General features: G+C 45.6%; 1 protein-coding gene across 2 annotated transcripts in view; it reads left to right on the top strand.

The window, feature by feature from the left end:
- Window positions 1-18,364, top strand: part of LOC119167468 (protein Skeletor, isoforms B/C) — a 45,396-nt gene that overhangs the window by 19,646 nt on the left and 7,386 nt on the right. For both annotated transcript variants that reach the window (XR_005109227.2, XM_037418947.2), the window contains exons 4-7: window positions 425-497; window positions 1,741-1,843; window positions 15,177-15,345; window positions 16,665-16,740. Coding sequence is in view for 1 of the 2 variants with exons in the window: in XM_037418947.2 (XP_037274844.2) it covers window positions 425-497; window positions 1,741-1,843; window positions 15,177-15,345; window positions 16,665-16,740 (421 nt within the window). In the remaining variant the exon portion in view is untranslated. The remainder of the gene's footprint in view (window positions 1-424; window positions 498-1,740; window positions 1,844-15,176; window positions 15,346-16,664; window positions 16,741-18,364) is intronic.

Here is an 18,364-nt window from a genome sequence, read left to right as displayed (position 1 = left end):
CATACACTTCTTTGTTCAGATTAATGAACCCATCTTTAAATGCGAGAAATTCATAACCAGTAGACCACCGTGATAAAGCTACTCACAAATGAAGCGTACAACATCTATGTAATAAAAACCAGATATGAAAACGTTTTATTCATGCATACTGTAATTTATTCTACCAAACATTATACGTCTAACAGCACGCTACTTTCTTACAGATACAGTATTTCTTGTTTCTGTTTGAGCTCACGCTCATGGGATTCCACAAATGAAGTCTTCATCATCGTCATCATTGCACTACGCCATCTTGATTTCAGGCGTTGTCCATAAATACTGATCACCAATCAATCATTCATAGTTCACTGAGCAAGCTGTAAGAACCTGATTCCGTTTATCTGATTAACGACGTTAACAACTGTCACCGAATTCACCTGCGCAGCGGCGTACTTCTGGGGTGGATTCAACTCGGATTTAGACAACAACGGTGAACAGCTGCCCGACGAAAATGGCAGGTGAGTTCAATTTAGCGTCTGTGCATGCAAACACTATTGAACAAACCGAGCAAATGCCAGAAACTTGTTGGAGCCAGAATTTTTTTCTTTTGGCCAACGCCACGAAGAAATGTATTATAATCCGACATCTCGTCCATTGTGGAAAATTGCTCTGCTAAACGTGATAGTTCTTTCTCGTATCATTGTCTCAAACACTCTTCCTTGTGTACACAGTGAATTATTCCGCATCGCATATCTTTGTATGCATGAAATATTGATATAAATACTTCACACTTACTCAAATCTAGACTTACTGCGAAAGCAAACAGAGGGAAGAAAGGAGCCAGGATAGAGACATGAGTGCTCTCTATCCTGTCTGCCTCGTACCTCGTGTCAGCATGAAACTTGTCGACAAACAAATATTTCCCTCAACAGTTTTCTTTTCAAAGTGGCTGACAGTGGCGTAAATGCTGCAAATTTCACCATTCGTGCAGCGCATACGAACAGGAATGCCTTCAGCAAAAATGTGGTGTATTAATTTAACGTTTCTTCAACACTTTCCTTGTCTTAATAGGGCGGAGCAGCTTCGGCTGACAGGGCTGTTAAATACAAATTACTGGTACTTTTACAACAATTGCGGCATTTTAGGCGAAATTTTCATAAGTTAAAGCTTTCAGTGGCGGTGGCATCGTACGTGAAAAACCCTGCGCCGGGAAGTTGACTAAAACACGGGTGTACAAAAATGTGCTCCATGCAGCAGTGCCGCCGGCCGCATCTATTATTTTAGCCATGCGATGTTTTCCAATAACAGATGATTTCTCACAAGCGGATGAGTCGGCCATCTGCCATTTTTGATATGGCAGCTTGGTCTTTTATCCATGTGACTCACCATTTGACATGGCTACACTTCGTCGCTGCTTTTCGTTGTAGCTTTTTATTGTTTCAGGACTGAATGCTGTTGTTCCTGTAGCAAGAGAAGTGCTTGGCTGCTTAGCACGTGGTTGAAGGCTCGATTGCTGTGCCTGTAGGAAGGCCCAAATTAGCAGACAGAATTTCGAAATGCGATAGATGAATAGAAAGAAAGCAAGAAGAAAATAAATGAATATATAAATAAATAAAAGTTGTAGGCCCTGCATGTACACTCCAACCTTTTTTTTTTTTCGTGTGTGTAGCTTGTCAAATATTGATATTACTTGTGCATATGTGTATAGGAAGTGCTCTATAAAGATGACCACATTGTTCGACCTTGTTTGTCACCTTACAGTATGAACGTTCTCAAGGGCTACCAGAATGCAGAGGTCCACCTAAGGTTGCCAAAGAAGATCACCGACTACAAGTCTATCGGCATCTATTGCAAAAAGTTCGCGGTATGTCATGACGTACTCCCTGTTCTTTGAAATGTTCTCCTACTGCAGGCACTAGCTAGAGGCATGGGCGGCGATTGTACATCGTAGTCCTCTGCTTCTTTGTTAGCGAATCCCTGTCTTCCCTGCTTTCATCACAATTAAGTACAGAGCACTTTAGAGAGGCAGGTTCTCTTATGTTGTCATCATCACTCGGTGAAACGCTGACGGAGCCACGTATAGCATAGCCAAATGTAGCATATCGGGCAATCACTCGCGCTAAACAGAGGTCATGCTCCTGTTCTTCAAGTTCCTTTATGATTTGAACGCATCTTCTTCGAGCGCATTGATTATTTTAGCGCTGGTGAAACTACACATAGCATGGCCAAATGTCGCATATCGAGCTTGGTTGGTTGGTTGGACCCAAGAGGAATGGCTCAACTCAGCACAGGGTATCGGCCATGAATCACGCGGCAGTGGGATTTTGGAAGAAAAAGAAAGAGAACTGGGATGCCTAAATAATTTTTTTAGATGAATGAAAAGCTTATTTGTGCTAACAGACAATTATGAATTGTTTAAAAACAAATAAAAATAGGAATAATAAAAATCATGAAGATACAGTAAGGAATATACGAAATAGAGTAATGACAAAAATAAGTAATGAGGATGTACTTGTGAGATTAGTATGGTAACCGTTTTGATTCTTTTATATAGTTATATATAGCTCCTTATATGTCCTTGTTGCAATGACCTAGTGCCGCAGCTCCTAGGGAGAGTAGTACCGTTTCAGACAGCTCAAGCCCGTGTTTTTGGAAAGCTGATGCGAAAAGGGGCTCTATAGTTTCTGTTTGTCTACAACAGAGACAATGAGGGGGGGGGGGGAGGAACAAAAAACCAGGTATGTATAAGTAAAAGCTTAAAGGTGAAATCGTGCATCGCAATTTAGTGAATGTCACTTCGAATCATCTTGTTGCATACCATGAGCTGTACCATAAAAATTTAAGGTGCTGAAAATCTGCCCCATTTAAAACAGAAGATTTTGTGTGTTCCTGCCACATACAGTAATTTCGAAATCGCACAATTGTACATAAGCAGCAGGATCTTAGAATTCTGCTGCCAGTGTGTCCGTCGCTTCATTTAGCATTAGTCCAGTGTGACCTGGCACCCAAACAAATCAGATAACAGGAAAGTGATTGGCCATACACGTATGAAATTCCAACAAACAAGGCAATGACTTTGGTGCTGTCAAAGCGGCGCAAATGAACAAAGAATCGGTCAGTATCACAACCGGAGAGATATATGCTGGGGGCTTGCGTATGGCCAGAATCTTTGCCAATAGTTCTGCCTGAAATATCAGCGTAAAATCGGACAGTCGCAATGAATAAGAACGATGTAATGTTGTTGAGTAGACGCCCACTCCTGCTTTCTCGGCATTAACACAAGCATCTGTGGCTATAACTGAACTTCACTGTAGGCTATTGAGATGGTATCCGAGCAACCCATTTAGATTTTTTATCGGCAAAAATTTTGCATTTTTACGAAATATATCGTCAAACTCTATTCTTAACGTAGGATTCTGTACCTGTGAGAAACTCACATCATGGACTTTTACCCCTAATGGCTCCAAGAGTTCTTACACATAAAGAATATGAAGTTGACGTAGTCGAGACCACTCACAATAAAAAAATATGAAGGCTTGCTTATAAATGCATATTGGGAGCATCTCTTTGGGGAGGCATAGATGTTAAGAAATGTTTGAACAATCAATATGCGAGGCCTGGTTTACAGAGAGGACAGATATGCTTCATGCTAAAAAGCATTAGTGGTGACAAACTTAGGGAGGCCTAAACATAAGCGCAATGCCTCACACTCTATAGAAAGAAGAGGGCGTAATTTATAAGTTGGTCACCCACAGAACAACACACATCCAACTCTAATATTGGGTGGACATATATGTGATATGTCTTCAACAAAGCTCTTCTACACATTCCAATCCTATCATTGCTGATGCGCTTGACCAACACAATAGCACGTAATCCCTTAGATGCAATATATTCAATATGTGAACTCCAATTAGGAGTTGCAATGTATATTATACCCAAATACTTTAATGAGTCTACATGTGGAATGAATTCCTGTCCGTACATCAATGCTATTCTCACATAACTCTATGGAAATGCAAGAAGAGCACTTTTCTTAACATTAAGGCACCTGCACAGGTCACTAAGCTATACTTCAATGGCATATAAATAATTATTGTAAAATCTTGTACAACGAGTGTATGTCATTGGAAGCTGAAAAGAATGTCACATCGTCTGTGTATGCATACACTTGCACTTTATCGTGAGTAGAGAGACAGCTTAATAATTTACTAATAAAATAAGTGAAAGAACGAATCCCTGAGGAACTCCCCTCGTCTGTTTGTGTTGTGAAGATAGCCCCTTCTGCGAACAATATCCGTCCATTTAAAAACTTTGAATCCAAGTTATTATATATTCGGGATTGTTAAAACTTCAAAGTTTAATAATCAAGATGGTGTGTTTCACACTGTCTTACACCGTAGCAATATCTAAAGTCACCAGAGTGGCATATTGCTTTCTGTGCCAAACAAGTTTAATTTTAGCTTCCAAATCAACATGCGCACACCATATAGAGCAGCCAGGTCTAAATCCAATTTGAGATTTACTCAATATATTAATTTGATCTATCCATTCTGCAAGATGTCGATATAAAACCCATTCCATTAACTTTACAAGATTACAGCTCAGGGAAATGCACCTGATGTTGTCTATAGCATGACCATCTCCCTGTTTTTTAAGTAGTGGTGTTACCTTAGCAACTTTCCACTCTGGATGCACTCATGCATTTTCTATAGAAAAGTTTATAATGTTAACGAGGTCGCTGGGAGACAAATCAAACATAATTTTTATCATCACTCTAGTGATGTTATCAGGACCTGGAGATTAAGCTGGTAGTGATTGTACCACTTCTGATATCTCTTCTAGTGTTGTTGCCTTGTATTCATGAGCTTTTTCTGTGTGCGGCAAAGAGTGGGGTAGCACCAATGCACAGCAATCTTCTAGGCATTATCTGATTGCTTCCAATGGCTGCGATTCCGCGGGTGATAAACAAATCGATTCTAGATTTATTCGTGACGGAACAATCTTTCTGTATCGTAAGAACTTAAATACGGCTTTCTTATTTTTTGTCCCCGGCATATAACTGTAATGTCTGTAGTTGTACTCTTCTTTTGCTCTCTCAACCAGTTGTGTGAATGTAGTGTGTGTGTTATAGTCATTCCAATTACGTGGACGCCGGCTGTACATTAGTTTCCTCCATGCTGCCTTTCGTCGCCTATAGTCGCGATCCCAGTCAGTGTACCACCATGAAGAATGAGTACTACTTCTACTTGACTGCTTACAGAACTTGGCTTTTATCTATAGTAGCACCTAATAGCTGACATAAATGAAGGTCCTTTGCCTGCTCGCTTTGTCCTGCGTGTTAATTTAAGCCTAATCATAATGTATCTTTATATTTGGTGTAAGTAGCACAATGCCGGACATATTTGATTGTCGAAGCAAGCGGGCGTATTATTTCGAACAATATTGGAAGGTGAATCACCATTTGTGTCCGATGTGATAGTGGACTAGGATGAAATGATACCGCCTGAGTTATAAAAAGCATGGTAGTCTTCGTTTTGCTTATTCCCCGGGGGCTTTGATGATTAAATTAACCGAGGACGTTACTACAATGACTTAAGAAACACAACGAAAACATCTATAAAATTTTGAAAAGGAAGCAAACAACAAACTGTAAGAGAAACAAAGGGAAAAAATAGAAAAAATATAGAAATAAATATGGCAAAGAAAGCCAACAATAAAGTGGATTAGTGAACAAGGAAAAAAGGGGGAAAAGAAGAGGAAGACGAATAGAGACAAAGGGGGCCTCCCGGTAGTAGTAGTAGTAGTAGTAGTAGTAGTAGTAGTAGTAGTAGTAGTAGTAGTAGTATTTGATATGCATTCACAGGTACCCAAGGACACAGAGAAAAAAATGTGGCGAAGGGGCATAGAGGGAAGGGTGTTCTAGCAGGTTACACGCGGAATAGCAAGCAGATCGAAACGTGCCCCGCGTTTCACACTCACAAATGACGCACAAAACGCACTCACAGGTACAGACGAATGCGAATAAGCGTCTCAGTGGTTACTTCGCTGTGTCTCAGAAGCTCGCCTTTTTCAAAAACGGAGACTGTGCAACGATTGCAGTGACATTTGTGCGCCCGGTAACTAGAAAAGAATCATTCCGGTGAAAGCCCAAGGCCAGCCAAGATGACCGATCCTCCCCACCGCGAGATAAGGGCACGCGAGTGAGCGTCTACCCCCCTCCTGTCCACGGGGCTAAGTACGCGTGGGATGAAAGCACGCGCCGCCACACCGTGATGATATGGCGACGCGTGCTCAATGCGCCATGTTGCTAGTAGTGCTCAAAACACGATAGTTCCCCTCGATGTACCCGTCAACATCGGTAAGTGGTAGATATAAAAAGTTTGCTGTTTGAACGTTCAAGGAGGTGCTCCCTCGTGGCTCATTAATTAGCGCCTTGCACTCATATTTCGGAGGTCCCATGTTTGGTTTCGGGCACCGGAGTCTTTGTCTGGATTCTTTTCTTTCTTGCGTTGTTATATACAGAGTGTACCAGTTAAATTTAGCCAGACTTTAAAAATATGCCGACACACGCAATTACGATGCGACCAAATGTATGTTGCTCACCGTTGCCTTAGGTTAGATTAGTTTTTGTCTTCTCAAATATTGTTTTATTAGATCTGTTTATTTAACTACCTTTTCAAGAAACGAAGATAGATAAGAAATTTCAATGAGAATGTTGTAGATCGGTTTGCAAAATGTCCGATTAGACAATTTTTACCTTATATCTTTTAGGTATTAGTGTTTTTTTTGCTAATTACAAATGCCCACAAAATACGAAAAATACCACGTGACAAACTCCCACGTGTGTCAGTGCACAAAATGATTCTAGTACTCCCTAACGTTCCGCGTATGAACGGGCATAGCATTAGCCCCATTGTGCTGTCTCGGCTAAGCCGCAACGGTGATGGTGGCTTTACGATGAACACGTTTTGTTATCGGCCACGGAAACAACAACCGCTGTGACTGGTCATCGCTGCCATGAACCGGTGCGAGAGAAGCATGTCGTTCGAACGCGGAACTTTAGGGTGCACGAGAATCATCGTGCCACTGACGCGCGAGCGTGTTTGTCACGTGGTAGTTTTGTATTTCGCGAGCATTCGTAATTAGTAGAAAAACACTAATACTTAAGAGATATAAAGTTCGAAACTGTCTAATCAGACGTTTTGCAACCCTACCTACAATTTTCTCATTAAAATTTTTTATCCACCTTTGTTCCTTCAAAAGTTAGGTTATTAAACAGATATAATCAAACCGTATTTCATAACACACAAAATAGTCTAACTCCAGGCAATGGTGAGCAACATGCATGTAGTAGTGTCGTAATTATGTGTGCTGGCATATTTTTAAACTCTGACTAAATTTACCTTGTACACTCTGTATATATACGTATACATATACGGTGGGTTACCGTAACGCCGATGCCAACGCTGGCGGCGAAATACAGCCGAAAGGGCTCATTTAATTCTTATCACAACAAAATAAAATGGATCGTATTGTGCACATTTCAAAAAGTGCCACAGATGCATGCGTACTGGAGTGGGGTGCTTGGCTAGAACAGAAAATCTGGGTGTACAGAAAGCGTTTCTAATGACTTAGAGCACGTTGTTCTCTAGTATGAAGCTTAAAGGCGTCCCATCGCTTTAACCTGATCTGTGTTATGAAAAATTAATGAGCGATTTAGAAAGCATGGTACTCTACTTAGGAGAGCGGAGAGCCATCCCGAAGAAGATTAGCACTCCTAGAATTGTGTGTTTAGAAAACGTTGTTAACAATTTGAGTACTAGGTACTCTACTATAGGGGGGGGGGGGGCATATAGCCGTCCCTGGGCAGTAAATGTGAACCGCACCGCAATAACTTATTCCGCATTGTTAGCTGTGGACTTACCGCCTCAGTTGTATACAATTTAGACATGAATGTCTAAATACATAAATGTGTCACTGCTTTGAGGACATAAACTTGGATGACTGGCAAAAACTGTCCAATATTCTGACCTCATTTTTCAAGCAGGTGTAATATATTGCACTTAAGCGAGAAACCTTTATCTTGAAACATACCTAGTGGATAAAATAAAAAAAACTGACTTTTCTTACGGAAGCTTGCTGGTACCACCGCGTTGCAGAGACGAAGGGCTGGCGTACCACGGAACCTTGGATGGATCTTTTATTAAGGCAAAATTATTTTACATTTATTAGTCGCACGATGTCACGCGTCGTGTGTCGGCGTTCTCCACACCACCATTGTGCATCGTGCCTCTCGTATATTCTTTCTTTTATTTTATTTTTTTATTTGGACATAACGCATACAGGGTTTGCCCACGAGGTAAGGCGAAAGGAGGTCTTAAGCCCCCTGACTAGGCCGTACCTCGCGTATTGTGCCGCATGCTTGCGTCTTGTGCCAACTTTTTGCTCTCCCCCTCTTTCCCCTGGCAAGGCCGATGCAGGCCCTGTCTGCTAGTAAACAAACTCACAGCATATCCACGAAGTGCATGATGAGTGGGACGAAGCGTCCATCGGTCTATTGGTCCATCGGTCCATCCGTTCGTCCGTGCGGGTGTACGTCCACCTGTGCGCGTATCCGTGCGTCCGTCGTTGCGTTCTTCCGTGCATCCGTCCCTGGGGCCATCCCTGCGTTCTTCCTTGCGTCCATCTCTGCGTCCGTCCATCTATGCGTGTGTCCGTCCATCCATCCATCCTAGCGTACGCCCGTGCATCTCTCTGTCTGTCCATCCATCCATCCGACCGTCCATCTAGCGAAGACTCCAAGTACCATCATCTCGCATCTTTTCCTCACATATTCAGCATATAAGCACCGCCATTCAGCGGACATTCCAAGGACTAAACGTGAGGTGGCACTCGTGAACTTTCTTATGGCCTGCACTTCGTATATACTTCCCATCGTTCAGCGCCTCTAGTTCATGGCTATGTACTAGTTCACTCTATCCATGGCACTGCGGCCCAACCGTCTCTAAGCCTTGCTAAAACCAAGGAGATTACGCCCAGCGAGTTTAACGTGGCAACCATTTATGCTCAGACAGTGCTCAAAGTGCGTCCTTCTGATACCAGTTTCAAAGACGATAGGCTTTCTTGGGGACCTTCGAAGCGAAAATCTTGGTCTGTGTGTCTGTCTGTACATTTGTCTGTTTGTCCACTCTTGACGGTATCTTAAACGGCACCAAAAACGACCAAACGATTCTCCAAACGGCCGACCCCATCCGCAGCGCCCACCAATATTGCTCAAGGTTCAGCGTTCATACTTGTGCGATTGTCAATTAAAAAGCAATTATTGCGCATATCTGAGGCACCATATAATACGTCAATATTATGTATGTGTATTTTTTCTAGAAAATGCATACATAAGTAATATTTGCATGCATACAGAAGCCTTGTTTTAGTAATCATCAAATTCAAGGCAAATATTATTGTAGATTAGGTCACCAATACTCGTCTCTGTAAGTTCTTTAATCAGAAACAACTATATTTTCATTTATGATCAACGTGCGCGGATTTCCTCCTAAATTGAAAGGGGTGCGCACGTGCTGCTACTCTAGTTCGGCTTTGGAGGTGGCTACCTACTATTAGGACGACTACCACATACATCACGGACGCACGACCCACGGCATAGGAAGCTTCGCCCCCCAAAATTGTCAGATCCCACGTACCATGGCAATCGATGATATGCAAAGAACGAATGGGGGAGGTTGATATGTCACTTCAAGATCAGCACAACGATACGAGGTGGAAGTAAATTATGCCATACATACCTTCCGTGTCATGGTTATCTTGTTTGGACGCGGCATTTACTTTCCTCATCTATTCATGTCACCTGATACTAAATTTCGTATATGTGATGTGGAGCTATTGAAACGGCCGCGAGCGTGCTATGAGCGTAGCATGTAGTCAAGTTTTACATGACGCGCATGCCATGATTATTATGTTTGGCCGTGTCATTTACCTTCGTCGTCCGTTCGCGTCATGCAATACCGATTTTGGTATGTGTGGATCTGGCGAAACGGCCGCGAGCGCATCTTGAGCGTGGCGTGCAGTCATGTTGTTACAAGCCACGCATCTCATGATTATCATATTTGCACCATGCAGTTAAATACCTTCGTCGCCCATTCACGTCCCGTAATACCAAATTTGGTATAGGCGAAGCTCGTGAAACGGCCGCGAGCGCATCATCAGTGTTACATGTAGTCATGTTCTATCAGAAGCATGTCATGACTTTTTGTTAGGGTCTGTGTGTTGTGTTCACCATGCAGTCATGGCGAACCCAGCCCAACGCCAGTGCAGCGCCACTCAAGGCGTATGATCCTCCCGGCCGGGATATAAGGGCGCGCGAGAGATCGTCCACTCACCTGCTCTCCGTGGACCAAAGTACTCATTGCGCCATCTTGCTGATAATGCTGAAAACACAATAGTCCCCCCCCCCCTCCTGAGATGCCCGCTAACAGCTGTAGTGCTAAATAGCTTGCCGTTTGAAGGTTCGCAAAGGTGCCTCTCGGTGGCTCAGTGGTTAACGCCTCGCATTCATGACACGGAGGTCCCACGTTCAGTTCTGTGCGCCGGAGTCTTTTTCTGGATTTTTTTTTCTTTTTTGAGTTTTCATATATATAGATACGCATACATATACGGTGAGTGACGTCGATGAGTGCCTTTGTGCTCTGCCACTTTTCATACGTCGCGGCCATGAACAATTGGCAGTGTGCCGAGCGTAACAAGATCCACGTCTTGCTCAGAAAGAATTCCAAGCAGGCCCTCGGTATCCCGATCAGGACGCGCACCGAGCGCCTGCTCCAGCTCGCAGTGCACAATACGTTGGAGGAGATTGCCGAAGCGCAGGAGCAGGCTCAGGAGAGCTCGCCACAGCGAGCTCCCCGACTGGCAGACATATACTTCGAGAGCTCGGTCACTCTCCGGCTGAAGTGGACGAGAAGATGAGACAGGTGCCCCGTGAGATTCGCGACCTCATCACCGGAGAATGATACCGGGGAATGTCCATCCCGAGCATAATCGTGGTAGGCGATTGGCTAAAGCTGCCACTCTTCAGTGAGATCCACAGTCAGGAGCGCGGCGTCAGCTTTTTCGACGCGTCAGCGTGCCGTGGGAGCCGCGCCTTCCCCGCAGTCGTCGTTGACTCCGAAGAGCAAATCACCAACTGCGCATCGGTTCACACTGACGATTCGACGATTGCCGAGCAAGTGGCCATCGCCCTGGCCATCCTGGAAGTTGAAAGGGAGGTCATCTATAGTGACTCTAGGTCAGCTATTCGCGCTTTTGAGCGCGGTGTAATCTCCAAAAAAGCCCTGCGCGTGCTCCAGTGTGGCTGCGGCGACGATGTCGAGCATCACGTACTGATCTGGTTTCCTGCACATACAGGTCCAAGGCTGGGCCTGGGAGACCTGTTGAACAGGTCCCCCAGCCTCAACGAGTCTGCCCACGAGACCGCGCGCGCGCTAACCGACCGCGCCGGTTCCGGGCAACGATTCGGGGCCAACGGGGTTGCAAAAAACAGGGACGTGCATGCCACGTACTACGAAATAACAAAACATTTTTACCTCGCGTGAAGAATATATTCACTCCTTCATACAAACCTTACTAGGCCGCCTTTTACGCTCAGACTACTGCAAACCGACACGCAACGTAACCTGAGATCTCTTCGTGCTATTTATCCTGACGTGTTCCCTAATGACGCTTGCCCCGTATGTGGGGATGTATCCACGCTGGCGCACATGCTCTGGGAGTGCAAGACAATGTACACTAACCGCGACACTATTTCGGACAGGTGGGAAGCGGCCCTACGCCGCTCCCTCCTGGCCGACGAGCTTTGGGCCGTCCAGTAGGCCCGCGGAGCAGCCAATAAGCTTGGCCTAACGGTCCCGATGTGGGAGTCATCCGCTGCGCGCTAACGCGCTTTGCAGAACGACAACATAGTTTCGCAACCAGCCAACCAAAAATTCTCAAACCATCTTCCGCCTCGCAAGACTGACGCAAGCAGCGTCTGCTAGTAAGAACCGACTGCTAGAGCTGCACAACCGTTCACTGGCCACCCAGTGTATGTAGGCACTGGATCACACATCAGCATGCCACCACTCGTTAAAGGCAACGCTTCTCCTTCATTAAATAAATATTAGTAATAAATATGAAACAGCAATTTAGCATTCACAAAGCATACCCAATTACGCAACATTCACGCGATGCCTCCACATTCTGAGACACATTTACTTGAGTTCTCCCCATGGGAAGTTACGGGCGGCATTTCAAATGCGAATGCATTTTTTACTCGGGCTATGTAAGGCATCCAGCGTTGTCCGCGGTGGTGTCTGCGTGGTCGCAGGTGTTATCTCTCTGCTCTCACTCTCTCTCCTATCGCAACAGCTGCGGGCCCGCGTGCTTATCCAGGCCCCTAGCAACCAAGGCATGTGGTGCGAGAGTGTAGGAGAGGGTAGGTGCATTGCTTCTCCGCTCCTTTTTTAGCCGCGGGAGGGGACGTAGAAGAAGAGAGGGGCGCGTATGAGCAATCACGGTGTGAACGACGCGGGGACAGATGCCTGGAGGAGAGAGATGAGGAGCGAGCTATAAACTAGCAGACACTGCCTTCGTCGGTGTTGCGAGGTGAGAGGAGGACAGCGTAGGAGAGCAAAGAGGGCAAGGCACGCGCATGCGCAGTAAGGGTCATCACGCCGCACACCGGATAGCGCTTGACCCTAGGAATCTTCTCATCTAAAAATTACACCATCTCCCTCTGAAGAGATTCGTGAGTAACATGCGATCTTGTGCATGAAAGTTCCGTTATTCACGGGCACCTTGCCTGCTGTTGACGCGTCCTTGCAAGTGGCCTACACCATGAATTTGTTGTATTTTTTGGTGTTACGCGTCCCGAGTTGTTGACATACGCCTGTGGGGAGGTGGCAGACACTTGCCACATGGTGTGGGTCTACCAAGACAACGCAGCCATTGCACCTAACCTAAATTCTAGGCGAGAGGACTGGAAGGCGGCCCTGCTCGGCTGCTCAGACCTTCAGGCCCAACAGGCCTTGGCCTAGACAGACTGGACGGTGGCTTTGACCAAAACGGTCCTAGATTGAAGACTCCAGCTTGTCTGTATGGATCTCTAAAGACGTCCTACACCTCTCTTTTGTGAATAAGTGCTTTTCACAACTACCACACCGGTTCATCGCCACTTGGGAGCACGCATGTTAATCGCGCATTTGCAAGATCTTGTTCGCCGGCGCCATCCCGTAAGTGTTGAGAGAGTGTAAGGTGGAGAGGCCATATCCTCTTACAGAGTTCACATGAGCAAGCCCAAACACGCAAGTGCGTGCCAGCGCGTTCTGACTAGGATACAAGATGTTATTTCTAGAATCTCGTTCCCCGACGCCATCACATAATTGCTGACAGAGTGTAAGAAGGGCAGGCCACGGCGTCTTGCCCAACCCCTTACACAGGCCGGAACGCGCTAGCGCGTGAGTGCTTTCTGGCTGTGCTTGGGCCAGCTGTTAGGCATGCGCAGTGAGGGTGGTCACACGGCACATTAACGGATTGAACTCCGCTATAAGCTTCTTCTTATCTAAAAATGAGAACACGTACACATTCCTTTCGTGTGCCATTCCATTAGGAGTGTAAAAATGGCTACAGATCCACGAAGTGAATGCTGATGATGAAGTGAAGATGGGTCCTAATTTCTACGTAATTTATACGTATAAGTCGCCGAGTAGAATAATAGCTGTACGGATGAACGAATGGATGGACAAACGCATGGACGGGCGAACTAAAGGGCGGTATAGGACGCACGGACAGACAGATGGACTGAAAGAAGTGTGGACATATGTATGGATGGACAGACGCGTCGAGAGAAAGGCGGATGGACACACTGACGATTGGACAGATGGACGAAGGGATGGGTGGATTTACGAGCAGGTACGTGGACTGTACGACGGGTGCATAGATGAACGGACGGGTGGATGCACAGATGGGTGGATTATTATGGTCTATTTTTAAAGCACATGCGTGCTATAAACGCTTTGTAGACGCTATGGCGCACAGATGTTTCGTCCTTCCTGCTCATCAAGGGACAATGGTGAGGCTCGACGACAACGGTCAGACATGGCGATAGCCTAAGGAGCTCCGCTCCTAAGCAATGACCTAGTCAAATGGCCACAGGCTTTCGCCGAACACACTGTGAAATTTATTAAATGTTTTTCAGTTTTTTTTACAGCCAAGCTGTAAACGACTAACATGTTTTGATTGATTGATTTGTGGGGTTTAACGTCCCAAAACAACTACATGATTATGAGAGACGCCGTAGTGGAGGGCTCCGGAAATTTCGACCACCTGGGGTTCTTTAACGTGCACCCAAATCTGAGTACACGGGCCTACAACATTTCCACGACTAACATGTTTTATTTTGTAAGATCCATTCGTGTCCGTCGAAGGACAGAAAAAACAACCACGTGACCCCTTCAAGTGAATGACGACAGTGCATGAGGACGTTACGTGACGATGACATCATAATGGCGTCACAGATAAAAAATTTCAAATTTGTGAGGTCTGACGTGAGACTGTCTCAAACAGGAAGACTGGACAAAAAGAAATATTTTCGATATGTAATAGACGAACACGGCGAGCACCCAGTGTACTCAAAACAAATTTTATTAATGAAAACCAATTATGTGGCTTCAAATCACACTTTTGTGCCGTTGAAAGACAAGTCACGTTGCTTTCAATGCTTGCCGGAGATGTTATGATGCTTGCAGTGGGTTTCCTTCTGAGATATTCAGTGTTTGCGCTTTTTGTTTCTTTCTATTTTGTTTCCTGCGCTCGCCTGTGTCTACTACCACCACTGCAAAGTCACAGAATGACCTTGCCATGCTTTTCACATTGAAGACCAGTATAGGCTAACTACCTCCTCTTCCTCCTGGACGTGTGTTATAACAGCAGGGAGCATTGGCAAGGTCCGTTTGTTCTGTTCTCCTCCACCCTACTTGTCGTTGAATTATTTTTTCCGTAACCCTTTAAATGAGACAAGAATAGGGCAGTGGTTCATTCTGACTTCTTTCGTAAGAGTGGATTTAGCGCCTCTTACTCTTTGTCGCCCTCTTGTAGTCGGATTTTTAACGAAATCATGATGTCTGGCTCTGCTTAACTGTATACTACAGGCCGACTTCGGCAACGTCAAGATTCCAGCCGGCTACGAGCTCCCCAGAGAGGAGAGCCTGGGCAGGCTTAACCCCAGGCAGCACAATACAATGGCCTCCGAGGTTATCCTCAAGGACAGTGCTACCGTGATGCTCAGGCAGTTCGACTATATGGGCAGTTGCCCAGGATGTGAGTACTCCCCAATTTCTTAACCGTATGCTCCTCATTCAAGTTTTACCAACAGTAAATGGAAGAAGGGAAAGCTTGTACTTTGAAGGACATTTCAGTTTACTTGGCCAGTGTAAACCCCTTCTCGAACTTTTCCAATTTTGCACACACGTGCACATACGAATGAGTGAACGAGCATAAAGTTTGGTTATTACTTCCCTCCTTCCCCCGTCACCACCTCAAGAAAAAAACTGGCTTAGGCTGCCAGACATTTCCAGTGGGCGCTTGCGTCCCCACAACTGATGCAAATGCTCAAGTAAAGCTATTTGGCGTCAGGATCGAGATGCACATCGGTACCGATATTTATAGCTACCTAAATCTGGTCACCGATCTTGAAATACAGACCTTTTTATTCCGCGGTTGTGCTTCACCACGTGGTGACTGTGTGCAGTAATTGCCGCAAAAAAAATGCTGTAGATCGTTTGTATCTGTGTAGCTCGCTCAAAAAAAACATTAATCGGACCAGGTGGAAACATGATGTGAGTACACATTGCAAGTACAGGAAATGTTGGTGATTCTGAAGGCCAAAATAACTGCTAAAGTTCTGAATGCACTAGCTCACCACCACTAGTCTTAACGAGAGCTAGCATTCACTCATGCGTAGAACATCCTCGATGTCGATCCCAGACGTTCATCTGTCACCCTCAACTGGAGAGCTAACTTGTTGGTTAGGAGATAAGCACAGTACGAAGACAGTGATCTGCACGCCGGGCTACATGCAACATGTCCGTGGCCCACGTGTTTAAGACCTCTAATATGTGTGATCATTTCTGCCCTAACACGTCGCCGAGCAGTGGCATAGCCAGGAAGTGAAAAACCTGGCCCGGGCCCCGCCCCTCAACCTGAAATTTTGTTCGCCATCGGATACATAGTGGAAAATGACGATTGTCCTCTCTTGTGGGTGTGTTTTCGTGCTTTTACTCCCTAAGCGGCGTTCAAGACACCGTGGTTCAAGTGGAAAAATTGTTCCAGTGTCATTCTTATGGATTGCTTAATACAGCCCTCTCTTGGTATAGTGAAAAGCCAGCTCAAACATTTACATTAATTTCTAAACATAAAAGGGCCAGAAGTTTTATGCTTTGATAAGTCCTGTAACAATCGGGAAGCAGCACTACGCACAGCAAGAGCAGCATGAACCCTTTTCAAGAAAACCAGGCGACGTTCGCAAAGAAACGCCTCCTTTAAAACGTCATGCCAAGGTGTTCTTGTTTCCCTCTCGCGAACAGTTAGCGCCGTTGCGAGTTTAGAATAAACATTGTTGGTTACTATATTACTTGCAGCTGCCTACTTCGTGGCGGCCCCCACTCCCAACCCCCAGCCGGAACAGCTGACCCGCCTCACGTGCGACGATGGAAAGTAAGTACCACACAAATTGGACGAGTACTGAGGCGGCTCTTCGCGCATAATACTTCCAGGTTTTCAGTTCTTACATCTCCTTCCTCTTTACATTAGAGTAACGCTGTAGCTTACTAAAAAGCTTAAACGTAACTTAAGTAGCCTTCAAGTTGACTTCAGTACGACGTTTGTTCAATGTAAAACAACTGAACTGAAACAGTTATATTGCAGCCTTTTATCACATGAGAAGGAAAAATCTGGTGTTAAAAGAGAAATTAAGTGCCACTATTGCGTCATACAGTGCATTCATATGGAAATTCCTGCTCACAGAGATTCATAGTGAAAATGTGGTAATGTTTGCCTGTATTAAGCTGCAGCTATGGCTTCGGCTGGCCACGAAAAGCTGCAGCCAGCTAATCCCGTTCAAAGTTCGTTGCAACCCACTGTGTGACACATGGTAATTAAGCGTCGTTGTCAACGTAGAATCTTGGTGTGAGCTAGTCGGCACTGATTAAACTCACCAGGTCCCGCGCAACGGGTTGCGAGTCCTTCAGGGAAAGTAAGCTTCACTACTGGGCGACGCGCCACAACCCCGAAGCCCACCTGTCCCCAGTTTATAAGCTGGTGGGTGGCCGCCCGGCACTGGGGATCGAACCCCGCACCTCCTGCAGCTGAACTCATTAAACTCATCAAACCTTTCGGTCATGTTTTAGTGACACTTTTTATAGCCACCTTTCCCGACGTAAGATCGTGGCCTCCGCGATTAGCCCGGGCCCAGTGCCATCGGCGAAACTTGTGAAGGCCACGGTCAAGCTATGCTACGAAAAAAAAATCACAGCATATCCACGGAGTGAATGATGAGTGGGGCGAAGCGTCCATTAGCCCGTTTGTACTTTCATCCATCCATTCGTTCATGCTTCCGTCCGTCCGCGCTACCATCCGTGCGTCAATCCATGCGTCCATTCATCTGTCCATGAGTCCATCAATTCGTCTGTCCACCTGTTCGTGCGTCCATCCATCTGTCCGTCCGTCTGCTAGTCTGTCCATGCGTCCGTCCATGTGTCCATCTAGTGAACAGTCCAAATACTGCCATCTCCGATCTCGCAACCCCTGTCGCACATACCCGCTCTGAAGCGGGTATGTGCCACCGGTGGCTACATACATACATACATACATACATACATACATACATACATACATACATACATACATACATACATACATACATACATACATACATACATATGGAGAAGTGACAGACCCACGCCATGAGGAGCTTCGCCCCTAAAAGTATGCCGGTATTTACTGAAGTGATGAATATTGCCAGGACGGCTTCAGATGATGTCACATAATGCGGTCGTAAAGCTGAAGTTCAATCTGCTCTTATTTGCGCTAGCAGTGCTTTAGCATTGGGTTGAGTGCAACTTCGGTGGGAGATGTTTTTTTAAAGCGAATGCATTTTTTAGTCGGGTTATGTCAAGCGTCCGGCGGTGTCCGCAAGCTGGCAGGGGTTATCTCTCCTCTCTCACTCCCTCTCTCATAGCAGCAGCTTAGGGCGCGTGCGCTTATCCTCACCCCTAGCAACCCGAGCAGGTGGTGCGGACGGAGTAGCGGAGAGTGATGGAAAGGAGGAGCGCGCTCTGGC

Source organism: Rhipicephalus microplus, chromosome 6, assembly GCF_043290135.1.
Source record: "Rhipicephalus microplus isolate Deutch F79 chromosome 6, USDA_Rmic, whole genome shotgun sequence".
In the NCBI taxonomy this organism is placed as follows: domain Eukaryota; kingdom Metazoa; phylum Arthropoda; class Arachnida; order Ixodida; family Ixodidae; genus Rhipicephalus; species Rhipicephalus microplus.
The sequence above is the reverse complement of the archived record's forward strand: the minus strand, read 5'-3'. Positions and strand labels throughout refer to the sequence as shown.